The 22,033-nt window shown below is 37.0% G+C and overlaps 1 protein-coding gene across 2 annotated transcripts in view; it reads left to right on the top strand.

Moving 5' to 3' along the window:
* The first annotated feature begins 3,135 nt into the window (after positions 1-3,135).
* RAB3C (RAB3C, member RAS oncogene family) overlaps positions 3,136-22,033 on the top strand; it is a 279,021-nt gene continuing 260,123 nt past the window's right edge. The window contains exon 1 of one of the 2 annotated variants that reach the window (XM_032404378.1): positions 3,136-3,480. In XM_032404378.1, the coding sequence (XP_032260269.1) occupies positions 3,463-3,480 (18 nt within the window). In that variant the 5' untranslated portion in view covers positions 3,136-3,462. Of the gene's footprint in view, positions 3,481-4,008; positions 4,267-22,033 lie in introns of those variants that run through there. The other variant, XM_032404377.1, reaches the window with a different exon arrangement.

The raw sequence follows: 22,033 nt of genomic DNA, 5'->3' as shown, positions 1-22,033 counted from the left end.
CTGCACAAAATTGAAATCAAAGCCAGTCCTAACACAGCTAGACAAAGGTAACAAAGCTCAGGCCAGAAAAACCTCCTGCTTGATTAGGAATGGTCTAGAAATATCTAGGAGTAGACACCCAGCCACATCCTTGCACTGTGGATTTGAATAAAGCTTGCATGAGGGAGTAAATGAATCCCAGGGACATTCTTATCTCTTATACTAAGTTTCAGCCATTTTATTTTTTAGTGTAAGTCCTAATGGAGAGATGGTAACAGTGGTAGGAACAAAATGTCTATTACTAGTTTTGATTTAACCAATATCATTGCTATTAATTAATACTTCACTATTTTTGTTTTTGGCTCTTATTTAGCTAAATAAATTATCTCAATTTGACCCTACTTGATGGAATTTTACCATTTAATAGATCTGACACAGACATGGATTGATAACAACAAAGTAAATGATAGGTAAACTAGATAAATGCAAACAACAGAATTAATATTGGTAAATATTAAATAAATGCAGGGTTGTAAAAATCCAATCAATAATGAATAGTGTTTTGGAACAATAAAAAAAAAAACAAACCAGAACTCAAAGACAGAGATTTAAGAATTCTCATTCCAGCCTATTCCTCTAATGATCCATATGACTCTGGGTATGTCGCCTTCTTTGGGCCTCAAGGCCTTTGAGCCTGCTCTGTATTCTAGTATGGGGAGGTGCTTATGTTACATACTCCCTGATGTTCACTGGTGGCCCTTGTGGCTTCTATTAACTATATTCTGCCTTTTAAAATCTTAATATCAACTCCTAATCCCAAATTCATATGTGAATATGTAAATGAAACCTCTTTCCCTGGTTCCCCAATTAGAGCCAGAATATTCAGGGGGGCATCTGGGTGGCTCAGTCAGTTAAGTGTCTGCCTTGGGCTCACATCATGATCTCAGGGTCTTGGGATTGAGCCCCACGTCTGCTTCTCCCTCTCCCTCTGCCCTTTCCCCCTGCTCCTGCTCTCTCTCTCTCAAATAAATAACTAAAATAAAATCTTTTTTTTTAAAAAAAAGAGCCAAAATATTCTAACTTTTAGGTAATCCTTTGGTTTTAAGGGTTTGATTGTTGTTAAATTACAGAGATCCCTGGGAATTGGTAAAATTTTAAATAATTAGACATTCACGTTTCAGTAAAATGGCAAAGGAAAAAGCAGCATACTTTACTTTATAGTCCCCTGATGCTCTGTGGTTAAGACTACCAGCTATCTCCCAATACCTGTTCTTCCCTTCTTTTGTGATGAAATTCCTGATTTTCAACTGGGCATATGTTCATAGAATGGGGGCTACATTTCTCAGCCTTTGCCTCGCAGTTAGGTATGATCATAAGATTAAGTTCCAGGCACTGTAATATAAGAGCCCTGGTGTACTTAAAGAAATGGGGGAATGCCTGTCATCCTTTTCCTTCTTGCTGGTTACAATGTGGATGTGAGAGCTGGAGCTTCAGCAGCCATCTGGTGAGAATGAAACTCATAGATGGTGGCCTGATTCCAAGCAAAGCTGAAGTGCTCTTGCACTGATTATTTGAGATAATCAGCTCCAGTCCACTTTTGTTTCTTTAGTTAATCCCCAGCTAGTTGTTGTTGTTGTTGTTGTTTTTTAATTCCCTCTACCTGCTTAAACACACCCAACTAAGATACGAGAAACAGGATGGAATTAAGTTCCCCCAAACCTTTTGCAACTCTAGTTTTTTTCACAACTCAATTTTCATGGCTTCTTCCAGAAATAGAAGACATACTAGGAAACTGAGAAGGTATTTCATTTTTTGAAAATGTTAAGAAGTCATGAACTTCTCAAAGAATAGTAAGTCGAACACATCATCATTTGAAATATTTAAATATGTTCTATGATAACAGACTCAGAATTCTGAGAATTTTAGAAAGTAATGATAGTATAAAAGTTACAGGAAATTCTGAAGAAAGTAGCTGTGCAGATTTTTATTATTAAATTCCAAATAAGTATAAATATTTAAGTGTCATTATTATTTTTTTGGCACTTCTCTTGGGAAAAAAAATATAAAGAGATGCACCTTTACATAGGTCTTTTTTTAAAAAAGTAAAGAAGTCTTACTTCTAATAAGTGCTACCATGAAACATAGTGATACTAGGTTCCCTTTACCTTTTATTTGTTATTAATTAATTTAAATGAAATTGCTCTAACCATCACATAACTTCAACTATGAGTGGAACATTTTAAATTGTATTTTCTGAAAAGTTGTAAAAAATATTTACCTAGGCAATATCGCGTTCCATTCTCAGTGATCACAAAATTAGAAGACAGATCTTAGATTTCTTAAGAAAAACAGAATACAAAAACATAACAAAACAAAAAACCCTAAAATTAATGAGGTTTTTTGAACACAGTAGGCTCCCAATACATTGTTGTTGTGTTATTGAGTCAATCTGTGAAATTTTTGAACATTTCTTACATACAAATTCTTTTAAGGCAATCTTTCTCGAATTATGGAAAAGGACCACTTGCATGGGAATTGCTGGAGTGTTTCTTTAAAATGCTAATTCCTGGACTTCTCATCACAAATAGTGAATCAGAATCCCTATGCATGTCTTGAGAATATGAATTTTAAATACCTCCCCCCAAGAGATTTTCAAGCACATTTGAGTTTCAGAACCTCTGTTCCACTGCTTTGTGTAATGCAAAGAAGTTTCAGGCTGATTCACGTTATTACTTCCATGCCTCTGAGCCAATATCAAGTTGATTCTTTTTTCCATTCTGCCTCCAATAATAATCATTTCGACCTCATGCAAAAGTCAGGAATCATTACTGGACTGATTAACTCTTAAAGGGAGAGGGGTGTCCCTAGATAGGTACAGAGAACATGAATAGCACACATAGGAGTCAAATGAGGGGGAAATATATAACAAAAGTAAGGTTAGATTTCAAAACCATTTTTGAACTAATCTGGGATGAGTACATTTGTAACGTAAGGAATAACTGCGTTAAAGAAAGAACAGGATAACTTAATAGAGGTCTCCTATCTCATTCTGTGACGGTGCTTCTGGGCTCTGGTGATGAATGTGTTCATTTTATGTGACTTGCTTTGGGTAAATAACCCAGTGCCCTATCAGCTCTCCAGCCTGCGGCCAGCAGCGCCTGTGTGTGCGAGCTAATGACGGTAGAAGGTGCCCGGGGGAGGGACTCGGGAGGGGCTGCCCAGCGCAATCGCGCTCCATGCACTTGCTAAGAGATTCTCAGCCCTTTCTCTGCAGCTGCCACTTGACGACTCCACGTTTTCCCTCCAGAGGAAAGAAGCCATCTATCTAAATCAGCTGTACTCTCCACGTCCCTCGTTTCTCCCTTCGCCAGCCGCCACCCACCCCTTCCATTGTGTTGTGCGTTTAGCTCAGCTTCCTGCGTAAGACCCTAACCTCATTTGTAGCAGCAGGCGTTACTGAGAATTTCGGAACCTCGAGTTGCAATGGAGCTGTATGGAAAGGTGAGCAGAAGGGAGTTGCTCTGCATGCTCTGCGCGAAATGTCGCTTTGACGGACTTTGGGGTGTGTGTGTGTGTGCCTTGTCACTGCAATTGTGCGAGTGAACTACTTTATGTGTGTGCTATTCATCATCTTTCTCCCTTGTGTTTGTTGAATGAGATTGTAAAACCACCCCACTCTGCCTATGGAAATATGTAAACTTTCCCGTTTCGGGATAAGGAGGTGTAGGGCGAGAGTCCCAGAACGCAGCGCCGGTTTCGTTTGTATTGGGAATTAGCACAAGGTAGTGCGTTTCCTAACCAGAAAATCACAATTTAGACACAGAAGTCTGTGAGTAGAAAAGAAAAATTCCCCGCTGATACGAGCTGGAGTCACTTTCTCCTGCGAAGAAATGGGCTGGGAGGCTCCGAGCAGTAACAACCGGGAGCGATTTCAAGGGGAGAGAAGGGAGGCTCCGCGGCCAAGTCTGACTGGAGGAGACAGCCTGTTTAAGTGCTTGCTTGCTGGGAGATGTAGTTCAGGGCTCGCTGGTTTGCGAGAAAACCTCCGCGGGATAAGACTACAACTCCCAGGAGCGCGCGGGACTCCGGGCCAGTACGCGTGTGCTGCGCCAAGGAGGGGACAGCTCCGGTGCTGATGTTGGAGCCGGTTAGTGAACCCCAAGAGTGCAGAGTGTGGAACGTGGAGCGCGCGGGCTGTTCATGCTTGACCCAGCGCCCGGGCCAGCGCTGTCTTAACCAGAGAGAAAGGACATTTTGAGAACAATGAGACACGAAGCTCCCATGCAGGTGGGTCTATACAGAAACGTGTGGCCTCAGAAGGAATTGATAACAGATGCTTTCTCCCTCGCTCCAAGCACAAATTGTGCTCGACCTCAGGGAAGGTCTAGGCTCTGACTCCGTCTTGGGGACACCGTTGGGTTCCTCTACGCTCCGCGGGGCTGTGATTGGGCTGTCTTGATGAGGAATACGGGTATTTAATATCTTCCCAGGCTCCGCAAGAAGGGTGTGAATGTCCATCTAAAATGTAAACCCGAGCAAACAAAAGTCAGGGAAACATGCAGTGTCGTGTTGCCATTGATCTTCCCTCCTGGCTGGCCTGGTTTGTGATCCCGGTGCAAGTGCAGGGACTTCAGGTTTGGGGTTCGAGGTCTTTACTGGAGTTGGGATAGAGCGAATTGCATTTGGTTAAGAGTGCGTTAAGAAAGGCTAAGACAATGTTAGGGTCCCCCAAAGTCCCTGTCTTCAGTTAGGGTCCTGGTACAATCAGGGGAGAATAGTAAACATATGCCAGAGGTACGGCAGCCTTTAATCTCTGTCCACAAAACTGGTTTACTCCTGCATTTTGGAGAACCCCCTCTGAGCTTTCCTGAGTGGTGTGCCCATTTGTTGTACGTTCCGATTCCCCATTCAGTTAGGTTTGCTTACTTCGACTTCGGTGGAAAGATGCTTCTACCTAAGCATGTTGCTTAAGCAGATTTTGTTTTTAAGTAAAAATGAGTGGTGCTTTCTCCTTTGTATGTACAACCAGTTAATGCTAAACATCAGCTGTGTTCATTAACCTAGCAGAGTGATCCCCTTGTGTAATAGAGAGGCACTTTATGAATGGGGCTGAGAGGAGAATGGAATACATTTGGAACATGTTGTCTCTCTTGAGAACCCACCTCTGCTGCCAAATCTAACAATATAAATATTTGCCTTTAATTCTTGCTTAAAGGTTTCCCAATTATTTTCTTCACTAATCAAAGACTTTAAACATATGCTTTGATTTACTTTTAATTTAATTTATGGGTTACGTATATTAAGATATACAGATTTTTTTCCATTTAACATCATTGTTAAATATAGAATATATTGTTAAAAATAGAATAGAATAGAATTCATTGTTAAATGGAAAAAAATCTGTAGAATTTAATTGTTTGTTGAAGGATTATATAATGGAAGCCCTCAAATTACATTATGAGTTATTGAAAATTTGATTTGTTCTAGAAAACAGTGGCCCCATTGTGTATCTTCTAATACCTCTGTTTGTGACTTAGCTTTTCATTATAGACCTGATGTGAAAAGAATCTGGACAGACAATAAAGGTACAGGCTGTTGTAATCAAGATATATTGGCTTATGATAATTTTCCATTACTGAGGGTACTGCCAGGAGCCAACTGGCTAAATTAATCATATTTGATTATAAGTAAACATTGACAATAGACTTTACAAGTAGATTGTTAGTATTTAAAGTCAACCTCATATATGCACTGAAGTCTATCAAAATAAATTACTAAAAAAAACTATGTTGCATCTGAATTTTTATTTTCTTAGAAGAGTTGCTTAGAATGTTCACAAGGCCATTAAAATGTTACAGACTATATTAAATTAATGCCTTAGGAAGAATTTAAATTATTTCATATCAACTATGTACTAGGCACTATAATTCTCTATTTTAATCAGAACTTCAATGAAGAATTATAAAAATAGGTAATAAAATTAGTTTACTTGTGGATAAAGTTATTTTTATTTTTATATTGTATTTTATTAATTGGGCTAGATTTTTGAAATTTAAAAATTAAATGCCCAAATTCTATAATGAATTATATGTATATTTTAAGAAATCAAAGATTATTTTCTGAGGTATGTTTAATTAAAACACATTCACTGATTCCATTTAACAAGTAAATTGTTGCTATGATGACTCTCTATCAGGTTTTCAAATATATTACCATCAGGGTTTCAAATATATATAATGATAGGAAGAATAAAAACTATAAGCATGCCTTATATTTTCTTTGAGTGGCAAGTAATGTCTCAGGACCCACAATCGTATTCCAGGTGACTGTGATACATGAAAATGCAATAAGATAAATAGTTGACATTTCTTTTTTTTTTTTCCTATTTAGAGACTGAACCACATCATCATTTGAGATATATGCCTCCAATTTTTTTACTTAGGTTTCTGAAAAATGAGTCACAAGCAAATCCTCATTTTACAGTTCAATTATCCTAAAAGATTCTTTTTCCCATTTAAAAATATTTAGTCCATTTGTTGATACAAGCTCTTTAATTGCTGACTTCTTAAATTACTTATTTTCTTAATTCAAGGAAGCCTTTAAAAAATTATGTAATGTCTTTTAAAAAGCATTTGATGTGCCTGTATAAATAGCTTAGTGGTCTGTTCAAGGTAGTTGTCTTTGATATATGAATATTTTCTGAAGAATATTTCTCTCTGAATTGAAGCAAATGAGGGATAATAATTGTTTTTTTTATAGTGACTATTAAAATAATACATAATGATAGTCTTTGATGTCTGTATTTCCTTTGTGACTAAATAACCAGGAATAGCATTTAGTAAGTGTTCCAAATAATGGGTTAGAATTTTAATGCAGGAGATGGTCATTTGTGTTTTCTCATTCAGTGAGTCCATAAATCCTGAAGGCCAAATGAAATGGGGGATAGCAGTGCTCATGACTTGAGGGCAAAACTCTGGTGAACAAATTGTCATTTGATTCAAGAGCCAGAATGAAGAAATTCTAGTTTATCTAGTGCTTTGTCTGTGCCAAGCACCGTTCCTTGCATTCAGATCTCATTGTATGTGTGTGTTTGTGTGTGTGTGTGTGTGTGACAGAGAGAGTGTATATGTGTAAAATACAAAACAATCCTAGAGGTCACCATTATCCTAATTACAGGCAAGGTACTGGAGCTTATTAAGATTAAATAACTTTTCCAACATGACAGAATCAAAATCTGCCAGATTTCTGTCTAGAAAGTCCATGTTCTTTCTTCTATTATTGGGTTCCTCAAGAAGACACACAGAGGTGATGTAAAGAATAAGGGCACTATTGATATAGTTTGATTCATTCATTTGGTTCAGAAGAAAGAAAAATTGTCCTATTTATAAAATAAACTTGTGTAAATTAAACCAAATATTTAAGAAGGACCAATGTTTTAAAAAATTGTTTGCTTTCTGTCTCTGGAATTTCTATTTCTTGCAGATTTACTTATTCTTTTGCAGGACCAAAGTGGGATCCACTGTCTCTCACTAAATGCTGGTCTTTAGTGTTCTTCTCTTCAAGCTTTCCGGGTCATCTCATAAATGTACAGCCTTCAGACTATTTAGGAAATCAAAGAAAACCCAAAGCATGAAGCAGAGTGCCAAAATAAAAAAAAAAAAGTTGTTTGGCTAAAAATGAGGAGGATTGAAGAAAGAATATAGATGTATACTGAAGATGAAGTTGAGGTGAAAACTATAATAGATATTAAATACAGTCATGCTTTATACAAAAACAACCTACAAAGGATTAAAGTCTAAATATCACTGTTTCATTTGGCTATGGAAGTACTTGGCATTCTTGCATTTCATTATTGTTGATGCCTGACCAAATTAGCCTTGTAATGAACCCTTTATCTTTATAAGAAATGAAAATTTAGTCCTCACCCCTTACAAAAACAGAGAAAACTCCTAGTTGACATTGGAGAAACAAAGACTTTCCTACTCTATTTGAACAAATTCTGGAAGTATCCATCTTTCTTCTGTAAAGGAAAGTAGAGTATAGAAAGGGGAATTACTTGTAGTAAAAATAAAACTTCTATGATGTAAGAATTGTTTTCCATTTCCACTTTTTCATTCTAAGAAGTTGTGGATTTATTACGTAGTGTAACCACAGTTTTTCCCTGCCATTCTAAGCTTATCCTGGAACTGAAAATTCCCTTTCTGACCATCATATTCCAGGAAAGAAATACATTTTTATGCTAAGGAATGGGTTTTCCTAGGACTGTTGATACACAAAGGACATTCAACCAAAGTATAAACCGCTGTGCCACCTCAAAAATGTTGTATAGGTAAAAGATTATCCAACCATTTTCTCCTGTTTTTCATTCATTAATTGGGTTCAGAGGTCTAGAGGAACAATCTTAGTAGGTAACCATGACCTGTGAACATGAAATCTTTTAGATTTACTTGGAATTAGGTAGATTTTAGCATTTTTAATTTATTTATTTACAGTTTTTAGTTACTTATATACATTAAAATGTACAAATTTTAAGTGAACAATTTGATGATTTTTGATAAATGTATATACCTGTGTAACACACACTACTGTAAAGCTATAGAACATTTCCAACCAACCCCAAAATTTCTTTCATTCATATTTTTTCTAGTTAATCCCCTAACTTAAAGTCTTGACTTATTTTAAATCATAAAGCATAAAGCAGCTTGATTTATTCTAGAACTTCATGTAGTTCTGTAAAACAGACAATATGAACATATAGTAGAACATACAGTATCTACTCTTGAGTCTTTCTTATTTTGCTGTGTATGGGATTAATCTATGTTGATGCGTGTATCAATAATCATTCCATTTTATTGATGCATATGATACTTTTGTATTAATCTACCATACTTCCATACTTGTAAAATCCATTCTCCTGTTGGTGGATTTTGAGGTAATTTCCAGTTTGGGACTGTTATGGTTAAGGCTATAAGCATTATCATATTGGTCTTTTGTAATATGCTTTCATTTTTCCTGGATAAATACCTAGAAGTAGAATTGTTGGGATAAAGGGTAAGTGTACGTTTAACTCTATAAAAAAGTCAAAGGGTAGTACCATTTTATATTCTTATCAGCAATGTTTGAGCATTCCAGTAACTTTACAATCCTCAACAACATATGGTGTCGATTGTCTTTTAATTTTGGCCACTTTAATGGGTGTTTTGTGGCATCTCATTGTGATTTGAATTTGCATTTTCCTGATGGTCAGTGATTTTGGCACATTTTCATCTACTGGTCATTTGTATATCTTCCTTTATTAAAGTTTTCTTTAACCATTTGTTCTTTATGGAAGGTTGTTTTATTGTTTACTTGTAGACCTTTATATAAATTTGAAACTAGTTTTTTTGTCAGATATATATAAATACTTACACATATTTAATTTGTTAATATATATTAATATATATATTTCAAAAATATTTTCTGCCAGTCTGTAGCTTGAATACTCATACTCTTAATAGTATCTTTTGATGAATATTTTTTAAATTTTGATGAAATCTAGGTCATTCATTATAAGTGGGCTCTCTCTCTATATATATATATCTGGCCTCTACACTTCCTTTGATTTGTTTGTCTTGACTATGTCCTAAGACCTTGCTACATTTATTTATTTCTAGTGTTTTTTTTAATTTTATTTTATTATGTTATGTCAGTCACCATACAATACATCATTAGTTTTTGATGTAGTGATCCATGATTCATTATTTTTGTAAAGCACCCAGTGCTCCATGCAGTACATGCCCTCCTTAATACCCATCACCGGGCTAACACATCCTCCCACCCCCCTCCCTTCTAAAACCCTCAGTTTGTTTCTCAGAGTCCATAATCTCTCATGGTTCGTCTCTCCTTCCGATTTCCCCCCCTTCATTTTTCCCTTCCTTCTCTTAATGTCCTCCATGCTATTCCTTATGTTCCACAAATAAGTGAAACCATATGATAATTGACTTTCTCTGCTTGACTTATTTCACTTAGCATAATCTCCTCCAGTCCCATCCATGTTGATGTAAAATTTGGGTATTCATCCTTTCTGATGCCTGAGTGAGATTCCATTGTATATATGGACCACATCTTCTTTATCCATTCATCTCTTGAGGGGCTTCTCAGCTCTAGTGGGTTTTTTTAGATTGCTTAAGAATTTCTACAGAAACAGTAGTATCATTTGCAAATAAAGGCAGTTTATTTCTTCCTTTCCAATGACCTCCTTTTTTTTTTTTTCCTCTATCTCATTCCACAGGGTAAGACTTTCAGTACAATGTTGAGTAGAAATGATGAGTAGACATCCTCATCTTGTTCTCAGTCTTAGGGGGAAAGCCTTAGATCTTTCACCATTTAGTATTAACTTAGCTGTAGTTATTTTGTTGTTGTTGCTGTTGTTATTATTGGTATGATACCCTTATTATACTGAGAAAATTTCTTTTGATTCCTAATTTGCTGAGAGTATTTGTTTTTAACATTAAATGAGTGTTGAATTTTGTCAAATAGTTTTCCTGCATCTGTTGTGGTGATCGCATAATGAGTCTCCTGTATTTTGTTGGAGTATATGGATTGATTTTTTTAGTTAATCTGGCATTCCTTAGATAAACCCCAGTTAGCTATACTGTATTGTTTTTTCTATGTATCACTGGATTCAATTTGATTATATTTCTTTGAGGATTTTTGCATTTAAATTCATGATGGATATTGGTATATGATTTTCTTGTAATGCTTTTATGATGTTATAATATTGAAGTTATGCAGGCCTTTTAAAACAAACCGAGAAGTTTTCTTTTCACCACTGTTTTCCAAATGATTTTGGTATCTAAGATTGGTATATTTGGGTTCATAAAGTATTTGATAGAGTTCATAAATGAAGCCATGGGAACCTGGAGTTTTCTTTGTGGAAAAAATTTTTAAACAACTTCAGTTATCAAAATATGTACAAATATCTCTATCATTCAACTATCTGTTCTATCTATCTATCTATCTATCTATTCATTGATTGATCAATCTTATCTATAATTTATCTCCCTTTAGTGTACTGTGGTATGCAGAATAGCCACCCTCCCTCCTCCAAGGATATCTATGGCCTAATCCCTGGAACAATCCCTGGAATAAATTATATTACAAAACAAAAGGGACTTAGCAGATGCAATGAATGTTATGTACTTTAAAATAGGGAAATTAATTTGTATTATCAAGTGAGTCCAATCTAATCACATGAGTTGTTAAGAACAGAGAACCTTCTCTGGCTGCAGTCAGAGGATGTGGAAGAAAGGAAAGTCAGAGATTTGAAGCATGAGTCTTGTTGGCTTGAAGATGAAGTCAATATGCCAAGAAAATAGAAACCTCAGTCCTACAATCACAAGCAAGTGAGTTCTGCCAACAACCTGAATGAGCTTGGAAGTAGAATTTTCCTCCAGGTAAGAACCAACCCAGCCAACACATTGATTTTAGCTTTGTAAGGCCTGGGCAGAGTGAGCAGAGTACCCAGCTGAGTTATACTGTGTCCTGACTTCTGACTCGTATAGTTATTGGATGTTGTTTTAAACATCCATTATAGTAGCAGAAAACTAATTAGAGAACTAATTAGAAAACTAATTATGTACATATAAACTTTCTATTTCATCTTGGGTCAGTTTTGTTAAATTATATTTTTTATCTAATTTTTCAAATATACTGATGAAGTTATTCAAAATATTTTTGTTATTTAATTTTTCTAAGATCTATAATGATATCTCCTCTTTCATTCCTATTATTGACAATTTGAGTCCCCTCCCAACTATCTTACTAGATGTTTATCAATACCATTAATATCTTCAAATAACCAACTTTTGCCTTTGTTAGCTTTTTTGTTGCTTATTTTGTATTTTATCGATTTGGGCTTTTTAAAAATAACTGTATTACTTATACTTTAGTAGGACCTTCTCTTTATCAGTCTCCTTAGAGTAGAAATTTAGATCACTGAGTTTAAATTTCTTTTTTTCTAATAAACATAACCATTTAAAATAATAAATCTCTCTTTAAGTACTAATTTAGCTGACACAAATTTCTGAGTGTAGTATTTGCACTGTATTTTATTTCAAACTCTTTCCTCCTTTCTTTGTGATATTTTCCTTAATCCATGGGTTTAGAAGTATGTTGTTATTTTCCAAATATCTGCTTACTTTTCAGATATTTTATTGATATTGATGTCTAAGTAACTTCTTTTGCTTGCAAGCCAATGTTGATAATTTCTGTTCAAATGGCCATAGCTTTAGGAAGCTTATAGGGCTTGGAGAAAGAATATATGTACCAATTAGCACAATATGACTCTCATCTATGGTGTTTGCAATAAGAGATGGGTTTTCTTGGTTTTCTTTTGAATGTTGTAATTCATTGAGCACTTGTTTGAGTGGTAGGACTGATGAAAAGGGACAACAGGAACACAGTACACCTGGGGATGTGACTGCTCATTTATAACTGCATGGATGGGCTTGTTTCTTGTAGTAAATAATAGCAATAGCTTTTGAATGAAAAGCTGGGATGATTGTAACTAGCAAAGTGGCTCTGTAAGTCATTCTAATTGGTGGACCTGCACAGTATAGAAACATAAGTACATAAACTACTAACCCACCAAGTTTCTCAAGAACGGGATGTTTGCCGCTATACGTGACCGACTTGATGAATGGAATAAGGGAAGAGAAATGTCAGGATTTGTGAGAAATCTTTATAGCAAATCTCTGTAGGTATTTTTCAAGGGCTTACGTCTTTAAAATAATTTTTAATATTTTTCAATGTTTAATATTTTTACAATGTTTAATGTTTTAAAAATGTTTAGTGATAAAAATTCTTTAGGTAATACATATATTAATACTAAAATTTAGGCTTTTTTTCCCCCAGTGGGAATTTTTAGAGTATTTTACTAGGTATTTTTAAGAGAGGCTTTTCGTTATACCACAGAGTAGTGGGTATATCTATTCTGTTTAGTTTTTATTTTCTTCTCAGGAAGAGGTATTCTTACAAGAGATATTCTCTATTTTGTAATTTCTACATGGACACTGGCCTCCTGTAGCTATCAGTTGCTTTCTTATGAGTGAGGGGAAGTAAAGTCCAATTGTGTGTTATTTTTAAAAATGACTGATGGAGAAAGTCAAGGCCAACTCCCACAGAGCTGAGCAGAACAGAGCCACATTTGCTCTGAGGACATGATTACTGCTTCTTACAATCCATACCTCCTCATACTCTGACAGAGACCTCACAGTGAGTTATATTACTGGCCCTTAGAATGTTATGGATCTTACCATAGCTAAGATAATTAACACACTGTTTCAGAAATCAGCTTATCTAAGCAGGCTGGGCATTCTAGAGTATAGACTTCTTTGCAAAGTCAACATTATGGTGATGAGATCTGTTGTCACTCTTGGCAGAAGGGGAGTCTGGTGAAGACAGCAACTGGTGGAGAGGGCTAGGATCCCATTTTCCACATCCTGGGGATCTCAGCTTAAATGTCAGATTACTCGGTCTCCTCTTACATCTATCCCTGACACCTTGACAATGTACACCTGCCCTGGCTTCCATGTGGACATTTGCTAACCCAATGAATTCTAAACCTGACTGGTCAAAACCACATGGGGTGCTTAAAAATTATGGATGCCTGGGCCCACATTGGCTATTTTAATTCTGCAGAATTCAGGTACATTTCCCTAGTTTTGGGAATCTCAGATCTAGTGTATCCTATGAGAATTTAGTTTTGTATTCCTGAATAAAAATGTATCCAACTAGAGAGAGCAGGTATTTGAGAACACCATGTCTGCTCTTTCTTGCTCCCAAGAAATGAGGAGAAAGCTTATGTATATTTTATCCATGTCCATGAGAAAAGTTTTAAATGATTCTTTACATTTTGTTGCTAAGAGAGGGTCCTTTTCATTTTTATAAACTGACAAATTGACATCTGCATATAGGAAGTATAGATGTCCAGAATACTTGATTTTTAAAATATTTTAATCTCAGTTTTGTTTTAAAAGAGTTGTATACAGGGAAAATGGTTTCTTGGCTATGTGGGGTCAGAGAGGGATGTGGGGCTTGGATTTTCAGCCATTCCCCCTGTTTGCATGGCCTAGTCAGGGTGACCAACATCTCAGCTTTATGGTTTTAGCTGAAAGTCCTGCAGTGTCCCATGAAATCCCTCAGTCTCAGGAAAACCAGGAGAGTTGGTCACTCTAGCCATACCACATAATCAAGACACCTGGCATCTCCAATCCCAAGGTCATTTCAGGCTCTGTAGGTTAAGAGTTCTTATGCAGACCTGAGATTCCCTTTTCTCTAGTCATTCACTTCCAAATCCCAAACTTGTGTTGCTCTTTCTTTTCTACTTCTCCTTTTCTATATGGAATTTCACTTTAGTGACAAACCCTTGCCATTGTTTTAGAAGGTTTTTGGGAAAGGATGGAGATAACCAGATAATATGCATGATATATATGTATATATGTTTGTAAGCCTCCTAATGAGTTCTCACCTTGAAATAATGATATTGTGGACTTTTAAAAATCTATTATTATTGCAGTATAATTGACATACAACATTGTGTAATTTTAAGGTATATAACATGTTGATTTGATGCATTTATATATTGTAATATGATTACCACTATGGAATTAGCTAACACCTCTATCAGGTCATATAACTGTCATTTCTTTTATATGGTGGTAACAATTAAGATCTAGTCTCTTGGCAACCTTCAAGTGTATGTTACAGTATTGGTGTTTATGATGGTATTGTGGACTTTGATGATTTACCAAATTTAGTATCAGAAATTAGGTTGAACTTCACCTAAATCCAACGCTAAAGCCACGTAAGAGGAGTTTCCCCACAATTCTTTTGCCATCCTGGAGCTTCCTTTCTCATGCTTTTCTTACCATGTATTACTCAAATTCTGCCCCCTTATGAGTCTAGACATGAAACTGTCTCCCAGTTTCTACAAAAGTCCATTCACGCCCAAGAGTTTCATGAGTTTAGTAACATTGTGTGGCCACAATGTCACAGGATAGGTCCTACCACAGGGCATATGGCCATTGGCCACACTCCCTTCCCCATAGCCTCTCCAGACCACAGAACGCTTCTATCTGTACACAGGCCTCAGCTTCTATCCTGAGAGGTATTTTGATGAGTGCTCTTTGTTCCATGTCATAGTATTTGTAAGGAAAGAGTTAGGTGTTTATCTCAGTAATTATGAAACTCTACAGAGTGGAAGTGTTGGGCATCAAACCTCATGTCCTCTAAGGTTAGGAAATGAGAGGAAGCATATTCTGTAAAATTGACCATTTCCATTTTCAGAGAGTAGTGTCAATGTTAGTTGGAGAAGAAAGTGAATGACTTTAATCAAGGATCTAGCACATGCCAACAATTTTACTTTGATGATCTTACTACAATTCCTATTTTATAGGTAAGGAAATTACAGTTTAGCATAGTTTAAAAAATAACAAAATATCAAAAACCTTCACCAAGTTTACACAAGTAGCACACTTGGGATTCCTTCTCAGGCAGCCTGACCATAGAGTATGTGCTCTTTACCCATATTCACATCACACCAAGAATATAAAATTTTATTTTCACAGATGTATCTGCATGTACATAATTTCAGAACTGCTAGCAAAGAAGTGGGATCTTGTTTTCCAACCTTTCTTCATGCTGTGATTTATAAGGCATGGATTACTAGTAGCTACTATCAGCATTGCAGGACTGCACTAATGACCCTCTGGCTTCAGCATTCGTGAGGATGTGCAGGCACTGCTGGGACCAGGGCTCTACTTTATTGCAGCTGTCAGGATTACATCCTACCAATCTGGAGAGCTCTCCCAGCCATGTGGTTCCCTTCCCAGAAAACCTTGTTTACACTCTTCTCTCTGTGGACTGGGCATCCCCTTTACTGCGCTGCTGCACAGCCCCCATACAGGCTCCCTCTCCCTCTGGGATCCCTCTGTAACGATAACAGGAGTGAACTCCAGCGTGGGCTGGAGAACAGTGGTCTTCAATACTAGTAGGAATTGTTTTTACATGGTTTGATACACTGCGTTTTTCTATATACATCTAGATTTCCAAGATTAAAAAACCATTATAATGAATTTTAAAATATATCAAGATTAGATCATGCCTTTCTTCAACAAAGGAATACATTTTTTTCTAGAAGCAAAGAGAAGTATCCTTACCTCCTCCAATATTTTCCTCTGTGGTTGGAATTTGAGGCTTGCTAGTTTGGTGAAGAGAAGAGTGAACTAGCTGAACCCAAATGTGTTGAAGAACACATTTGGTCCAGGTAATGAGGGCTCAGTACACATGCTGAGAGAAATCAAGATAACCTATTGAAAAACAAGGACCCCTCTACCAAAATTTCCTCTTAAATACTCTTACCTTAATTTCTTCTTCAGAATGGGGATAATGACTTCTGGTTTCCACTCCAGTGCATAAGGAGCTTGGAAGTTGTTACTCCCATCCTCACATAAGAAAAAAACTAAACAAAATGAAAATTACCAACTCTTAGATTCATCAGAGAATTGAGGTCACAGAAGAATGCTGCCCCTTAGATGGGAGAGAACAATAACCTGATAAAGAAAATCACAAATTCCTGGAACAGAAACTCCCATGAGAACCACTACTGGGGTAGGAAAACCTGAACTGTAATTGATGAGATTCTGGTGGCTCAGGGTGGACAAGTCCAAGAGATAAAAGCTCCAGGGGTGCAGTTTGGGGGAGGGCATACTTGTGTGAATTTTTCCCTCAGGACCCCTGTCAAGTTCTCTCAGTGAGGGCTAGAGAAAATCCCCTCATGCTTCTGGCAGGGGGAGGGAGAAGGAGCCCTTTTTAAATACACGCAGAGCATACTGTTTTGCTAACATGGGGGTACTAATAGATAGTGATATCTTGGGGCAGTGACAGGATCAGGTGTGATCATGTGTGGAAAGCACGCAGTACAGTGCCTGTCAGGGCTGTTATTGTGGTGATTTTACCATCTTTCTGTACATAAGCTGAAAGTTTTACTCATCTACGAGAGAAGCTATCCAGGAGATGGGGATCCAGAGATGGGCTGAAAGGAGTACTGTAAAATGTAGCTTAAGCAACGCCTTTAAAATATACAGTGATTTACATCTTGGAAGCATTAATATCATTTGGCATACCGTCATATACATTCTCCTGTGAGTCCTGTGAAAGTGTAATTCACTCCCTGCTGACACAAAGAAAAGAGACAAGGGCAATTTCTGAATGCTGCCCTACTTTTCCAGGCCCTTTGCTTCAGAGCCAGAGTTCGACTTTGAATTATCTAGTGCCTTGGCTGCTTCCAGTTTCCTGGACAGCATCTTCTGAGCTCAGTGGTGATGTGTCCACAGCGACATGAGCGATGTTTTATTGCTTCTCCCCTGGCTCATTTCAGAGCCAAGAGCAGCAGACAACACACACACACACACACACACACACACACACGGAGAAATTGCTGGCTAGAGACTGCAAAGAGCATCACAATTCTGGTCCTTCCGAGAAACAAACAGGGAGGCAACGAATTGCACAGACCAAGACCTTCCCCAGGAGAAATCATCTGGGGGCCAGATGACAGACATTTGGGAACCCTAACTTTTCATATTTTCCTGGTTGGTTTTAAAATTTTAGTTTTGACTTTAGAGCTCTCAGGAATAATTCTTTTTATTATGATTTTTCTTTTTTTCCCAGGCAACAATGATAAAGATTTGAAACTACTTGATGTATTTCTGTACTTCCAATACATGCACCCCATCCTCACTTTCATCCTTCCAGTTTCAAAGAACTGCATGTCCTTTTCTGGATAATTTACCCTCGTTCATCTTCCCATTGACCCTCAGGCTGATAACACTAGATGTAGTGGGAATGTAGTACATTTAAAATGACTTCTTTTTGTTTTTCTCATGAGATCCACAAAATAGCTTAGTGTAGTTTAGACTCTTAAGTGCCCAGAGGAATCCCTGAAAGTAATTTGCTTTTCCCATTTATTTTGAAAAACAAATGTCAAAAATTCTGAAGTAGTCTGTGATTGCATGTGTTAGTCAGAAGTAATCTGTTTGGTCCCTAGTCAGTAGGACTTCTGGGGAAACTAGAATTGAAATTAAAACTGGCACATCAATTAAATCCAGGATCTGTTCACCTGCTGTTGAACCAAGGCACATCTAATGGTTTCCAGTGCACCAAGTCCCAGACATTAAGGCTTTGCTTTAAGTTTGCCAAATTCCTTGATGACCTATTGTAGAGGTCTCATCTATAGATTTATATATATTCAATGGGGTAAAAGGTTTATTGTTGTTTGTCTACAAACTGATTAGCATTTTTATCAGAGCCTTAAATGAATATGTAAAATGCATACTGATCAAACTTAGGAATGGCATAAATCTGGAAGAGATAACCAATGTTTTTGATGAAAGGACATAAAATTATCAGATCAGAATTGAATTGTAAATCAAAACAAACGAGGAAATGTAACAGGGTACATATAAAGGTTGGCATTTCCATTAAAAAAAATCAATTGCCCAAGTATAGAATGGGGATAGGGGAGACCTATGTTTATTACAGTTGATGTGAAAAATGTCCTGAGCATTTGAGGAGACCTAATTAAGTGAGCTGTGATAAAATATAATAGTCTCATTTTACTCTGCACTACTGTATCTGGAATATTGTGACCAATTTCGGGAGCCACACATGGGTCTTTGACATCTGGAGAGATGTCAGTTAATCTAACAGGACATGGGGGATTTTTCCGACATGACTTGTGTGGGGAAAAGTGTAAGGCAGTTGGGATCATCCAAGTGAGAGAAAGTGTATGGGGCTGTGATTTGTTCCTTCAGTCACCTGAAGTTCTCTCAGATGGGAGAGGAATCAACTCCCTTGATTTATAAGGCAGAATCTAGAACACATGGGAAGAAGCTATAGGGAAGGAGATTTTAACTTTAAGAAAGAAATTTATAAAAATTGCAGTTGTTCAGCAATGGAATATGGTACTTCACAACCTCGTAGTAGACTTTTTGTCACTCTGTGTGAAGGGCCTGGCTAGAATACTAACTTGAGATGCTGAGATGCCAGCAGAAGGAACTCTTGGAATGAGTAGAAAGTTGGACTACTTTGAAGATTCTTTCCAACTCCCTGATTTTTTTTTAATTAATTCAAGATTAATGCAATTTAAAGAGTCATCTTTTTTTCAAGAGTTATCTTTTATATATCTTTTATGAAATCTGATTTACTTTCTGGGAGGTTACTTCATATGTACTCATGTTTTCAAATATCAGCTATATTTTTCCATGAAAACTATGAAAATGTTCACACGACTTAGTATTTCGAAGTGTCAATAAATTGACATAATGAAGACAAGTGTCTTTGACATTCATATGCTGTCAAACCACTTCATTTCCATTCTCAGTAAGATTAGGGAAGTTTCTTTCTCAATCCTCTGGGCCAGGATGTATTTCATCATTCTGAATTTTAATGAAAGACCTATGCATTCCCAATGCACATTTTTTTTTTTGGTTCTTTATGAATCTTACTGGGTATATAAATCAAGAAAGAGTTAAAAAAATTATCTCCAAGAATAGCATGTTAGGAAACTCTTCTAATTAGTCCTGTAGAGGCTCTGGATACACCTGTTTACCAGCTTTGTCCTCCTTCATCCTAGACACGTTCTGTGCTCCCACCACCTTCTTTGCTGCTGACACCGCAGGGTCTATCAGCCCTTGAAATTAAACATCTTCAATTTCTCATGCCAGAGAAATCCCCAATATGGTTTTCTCCATCTAAATCTCTATAACTATATTCAAAAAGTCTATATGTTGATGATGTTGATATTGCTGCAGGTTTTGTAATCCACTTTTGGAATAGGACTTGGGATTGATAGCAGCTGTCGGTCACATTTTCTTGTGAGGCATCCTGGAGATCCACAGGACTCAGTTGGATACCACCCTATAGTGATGGGATGCAATATATGGTAGGCTATCAGGCTGAGTATGGGCAGCTCTAGGAAGGTTGTAGTGTCTATTTTCTGACTGTGGCTTAGCTGAACATTCTTAACCCAGAACCTAACATCTGGGCTGGTTCATATAAAAGATCTTAATAAAGGCCATTTGCAGGCTTGGCTGAACTTAGCACTTCCATAGGGAGGAGGGTTGTATTAATTGGTGAAAGGACTATGTCTGTGGGAATGGGGGTGCCACATGAAACAGTTTCCTGACTTTCTGGGGCTTCAGAAGTCATCAGAGCAAGACATCATTGTTCAAACTTATAGTCCACAGTTATAATCCTGTTTTTGTCCTTGGCTGGCTGCTTGTGTTGGGGGAGGTTTACTTTAGCATGTAGATGCCTGGCCCAGAAGGGAAAATCATAATATCTGCCTGTTGTCGTGGCCCAGTTTCGCTCACCAGCACTCATTCCAAGTTGTAATTATTGAAGACATCGGTGTGGTTACATGGACTTAAAAAGACAAATGCTTAAGCTGGTATTTAATAAGTGTACAATGCAATTAAAATTTGTATTGCCCTTAAATTTAATAATACATACAGATTTTCTGTTTGTCCTTATTCTTATATTCTTATACATATAATTGTGTTCCCTTACTGGCACTAAGTATTTGCAGAAAGAGGATATGTTTATCTCACCATCTCCTTTTCCCCCTTTTCCCCCTTTGCCTTAATTGTTTATAAACACAACACATGTGACTTCAACAGCTGATGTTGTCTTAGATGAGTTTGAGCACTATTTACTGTTTCAAGCATTCTACTATCTTCTTAGGCTTCTCTCTTGGCCACCTTCCCCAAGAGAAAGATAATTATTGATCAGATTTTATTGGAAATGAAAAAAAGACTATCTGTCTAGCCTAGCACTGCCCAATAGAATTTTCTGCAGTTATGCCAGTGCTCTGTACCTGTCTGTCCAGTATTGTTGCTCCTGGCCACCTGTGGCTATTGTCTATTGTGCACATGAAATGTGGCCAGTGTGACTAAGGAACTGAATTTTAAATTTTATGTGATTTTAATTAATTTAAATATAAGGAGGTATTTGTGACTAGTGGCTACTATGTTGGGGTATGTTGGATGCCACAGCAATTGCCAAAGAATTCATAGCATCAGAAAATGTAAGTAAATGCACTAATCAGTGGGATTCACCATCTAAACACTTCTTTTGAGCCGAATGGCACTTAGAAGTAATGCAGCATCACTGGGTGCCAGGGTGGCTCAGTTGGTTGAGTGTCCTACTCTTGGTTTTGGTTCAGGTCATGATCTCAGTATCATGGGTTCGAGCCCCACCTTAGCTCCACGCTTAGCCCAGAGTCTGCTTGAGATTCTCTCCCTCTCCCTCCCCTTTTGCTCCTCCCCCTGCTTGCTCTTTCTCTCTCTCTGTCCCTAAAATAAATGAATAAAATCCTTAAGAAGTAATGCAGCATCAACTTTGGTGATATTAGGTGATCATCAAAAAAGTGAGAAAAAAATCAACATCCATATAAAGCATTTATAATTAATAATAAAGATCATTCTCTATGCTATGCTAGGTGCTTCACATATCTACTTTACAGATATATCATCTATTCTTTTACAAATGTTCCAAGTTAGATAATATTTTTTTCCCATTTCATGTAAGAGAAAAAACTGAGACACACCATTTTAAAATAATAAACCAACCCAAAGTCACACAGCCAGGAAATGGTAGAGCCTAGGTTTGAACCCAGCTAGGATTCTTCAGTGTTGCATTTCATAATGAATATTTCCTACACTGTCTTTTAGAGCACATGTGCATATTTCCCTAGTCATCATTGAGAGCTAGGGTAGAGGTTAAGAACGTGAGCCCCGTCACGACATTACCTGATTTGAATTCTGTCTTCTACTACTCATCACCTGTGTGAACTTGAGCACATTACTTAATAACTCTGAGCCTCAATTTTCTCATTTGCATATGAACCTACTTCATTGGGTTGTTGTTAGGGTTAAATAAGTTTCTCACAGTGAACTATAAATACTTGCCATCCTCATTTTTAATTTGAAGGGACTGCCATTTATTTTAGGAT

The sequence above is a fragment of the Phoca vitulina genome, unplaced genomic scaffold (assembly GCF_004348235.1).
Source record: "Phoca vitulina isolate PV1807 unplaced genomic scaffold, GSC_HSeal_1.0 scaffold6, whole genome shotgun sequence".
Taxonomy (NCBI): Eukaryota; Metazoa; Chordata; class Mammalia; order Carnivora; family Phocidae; genus Phoca; species Phoca vitulina.
The sequence above is the reverse complement of the archived record's forward strand: the minus strand, read 5'-3'. Positions and strand labels throughout refer to the sequence as shown.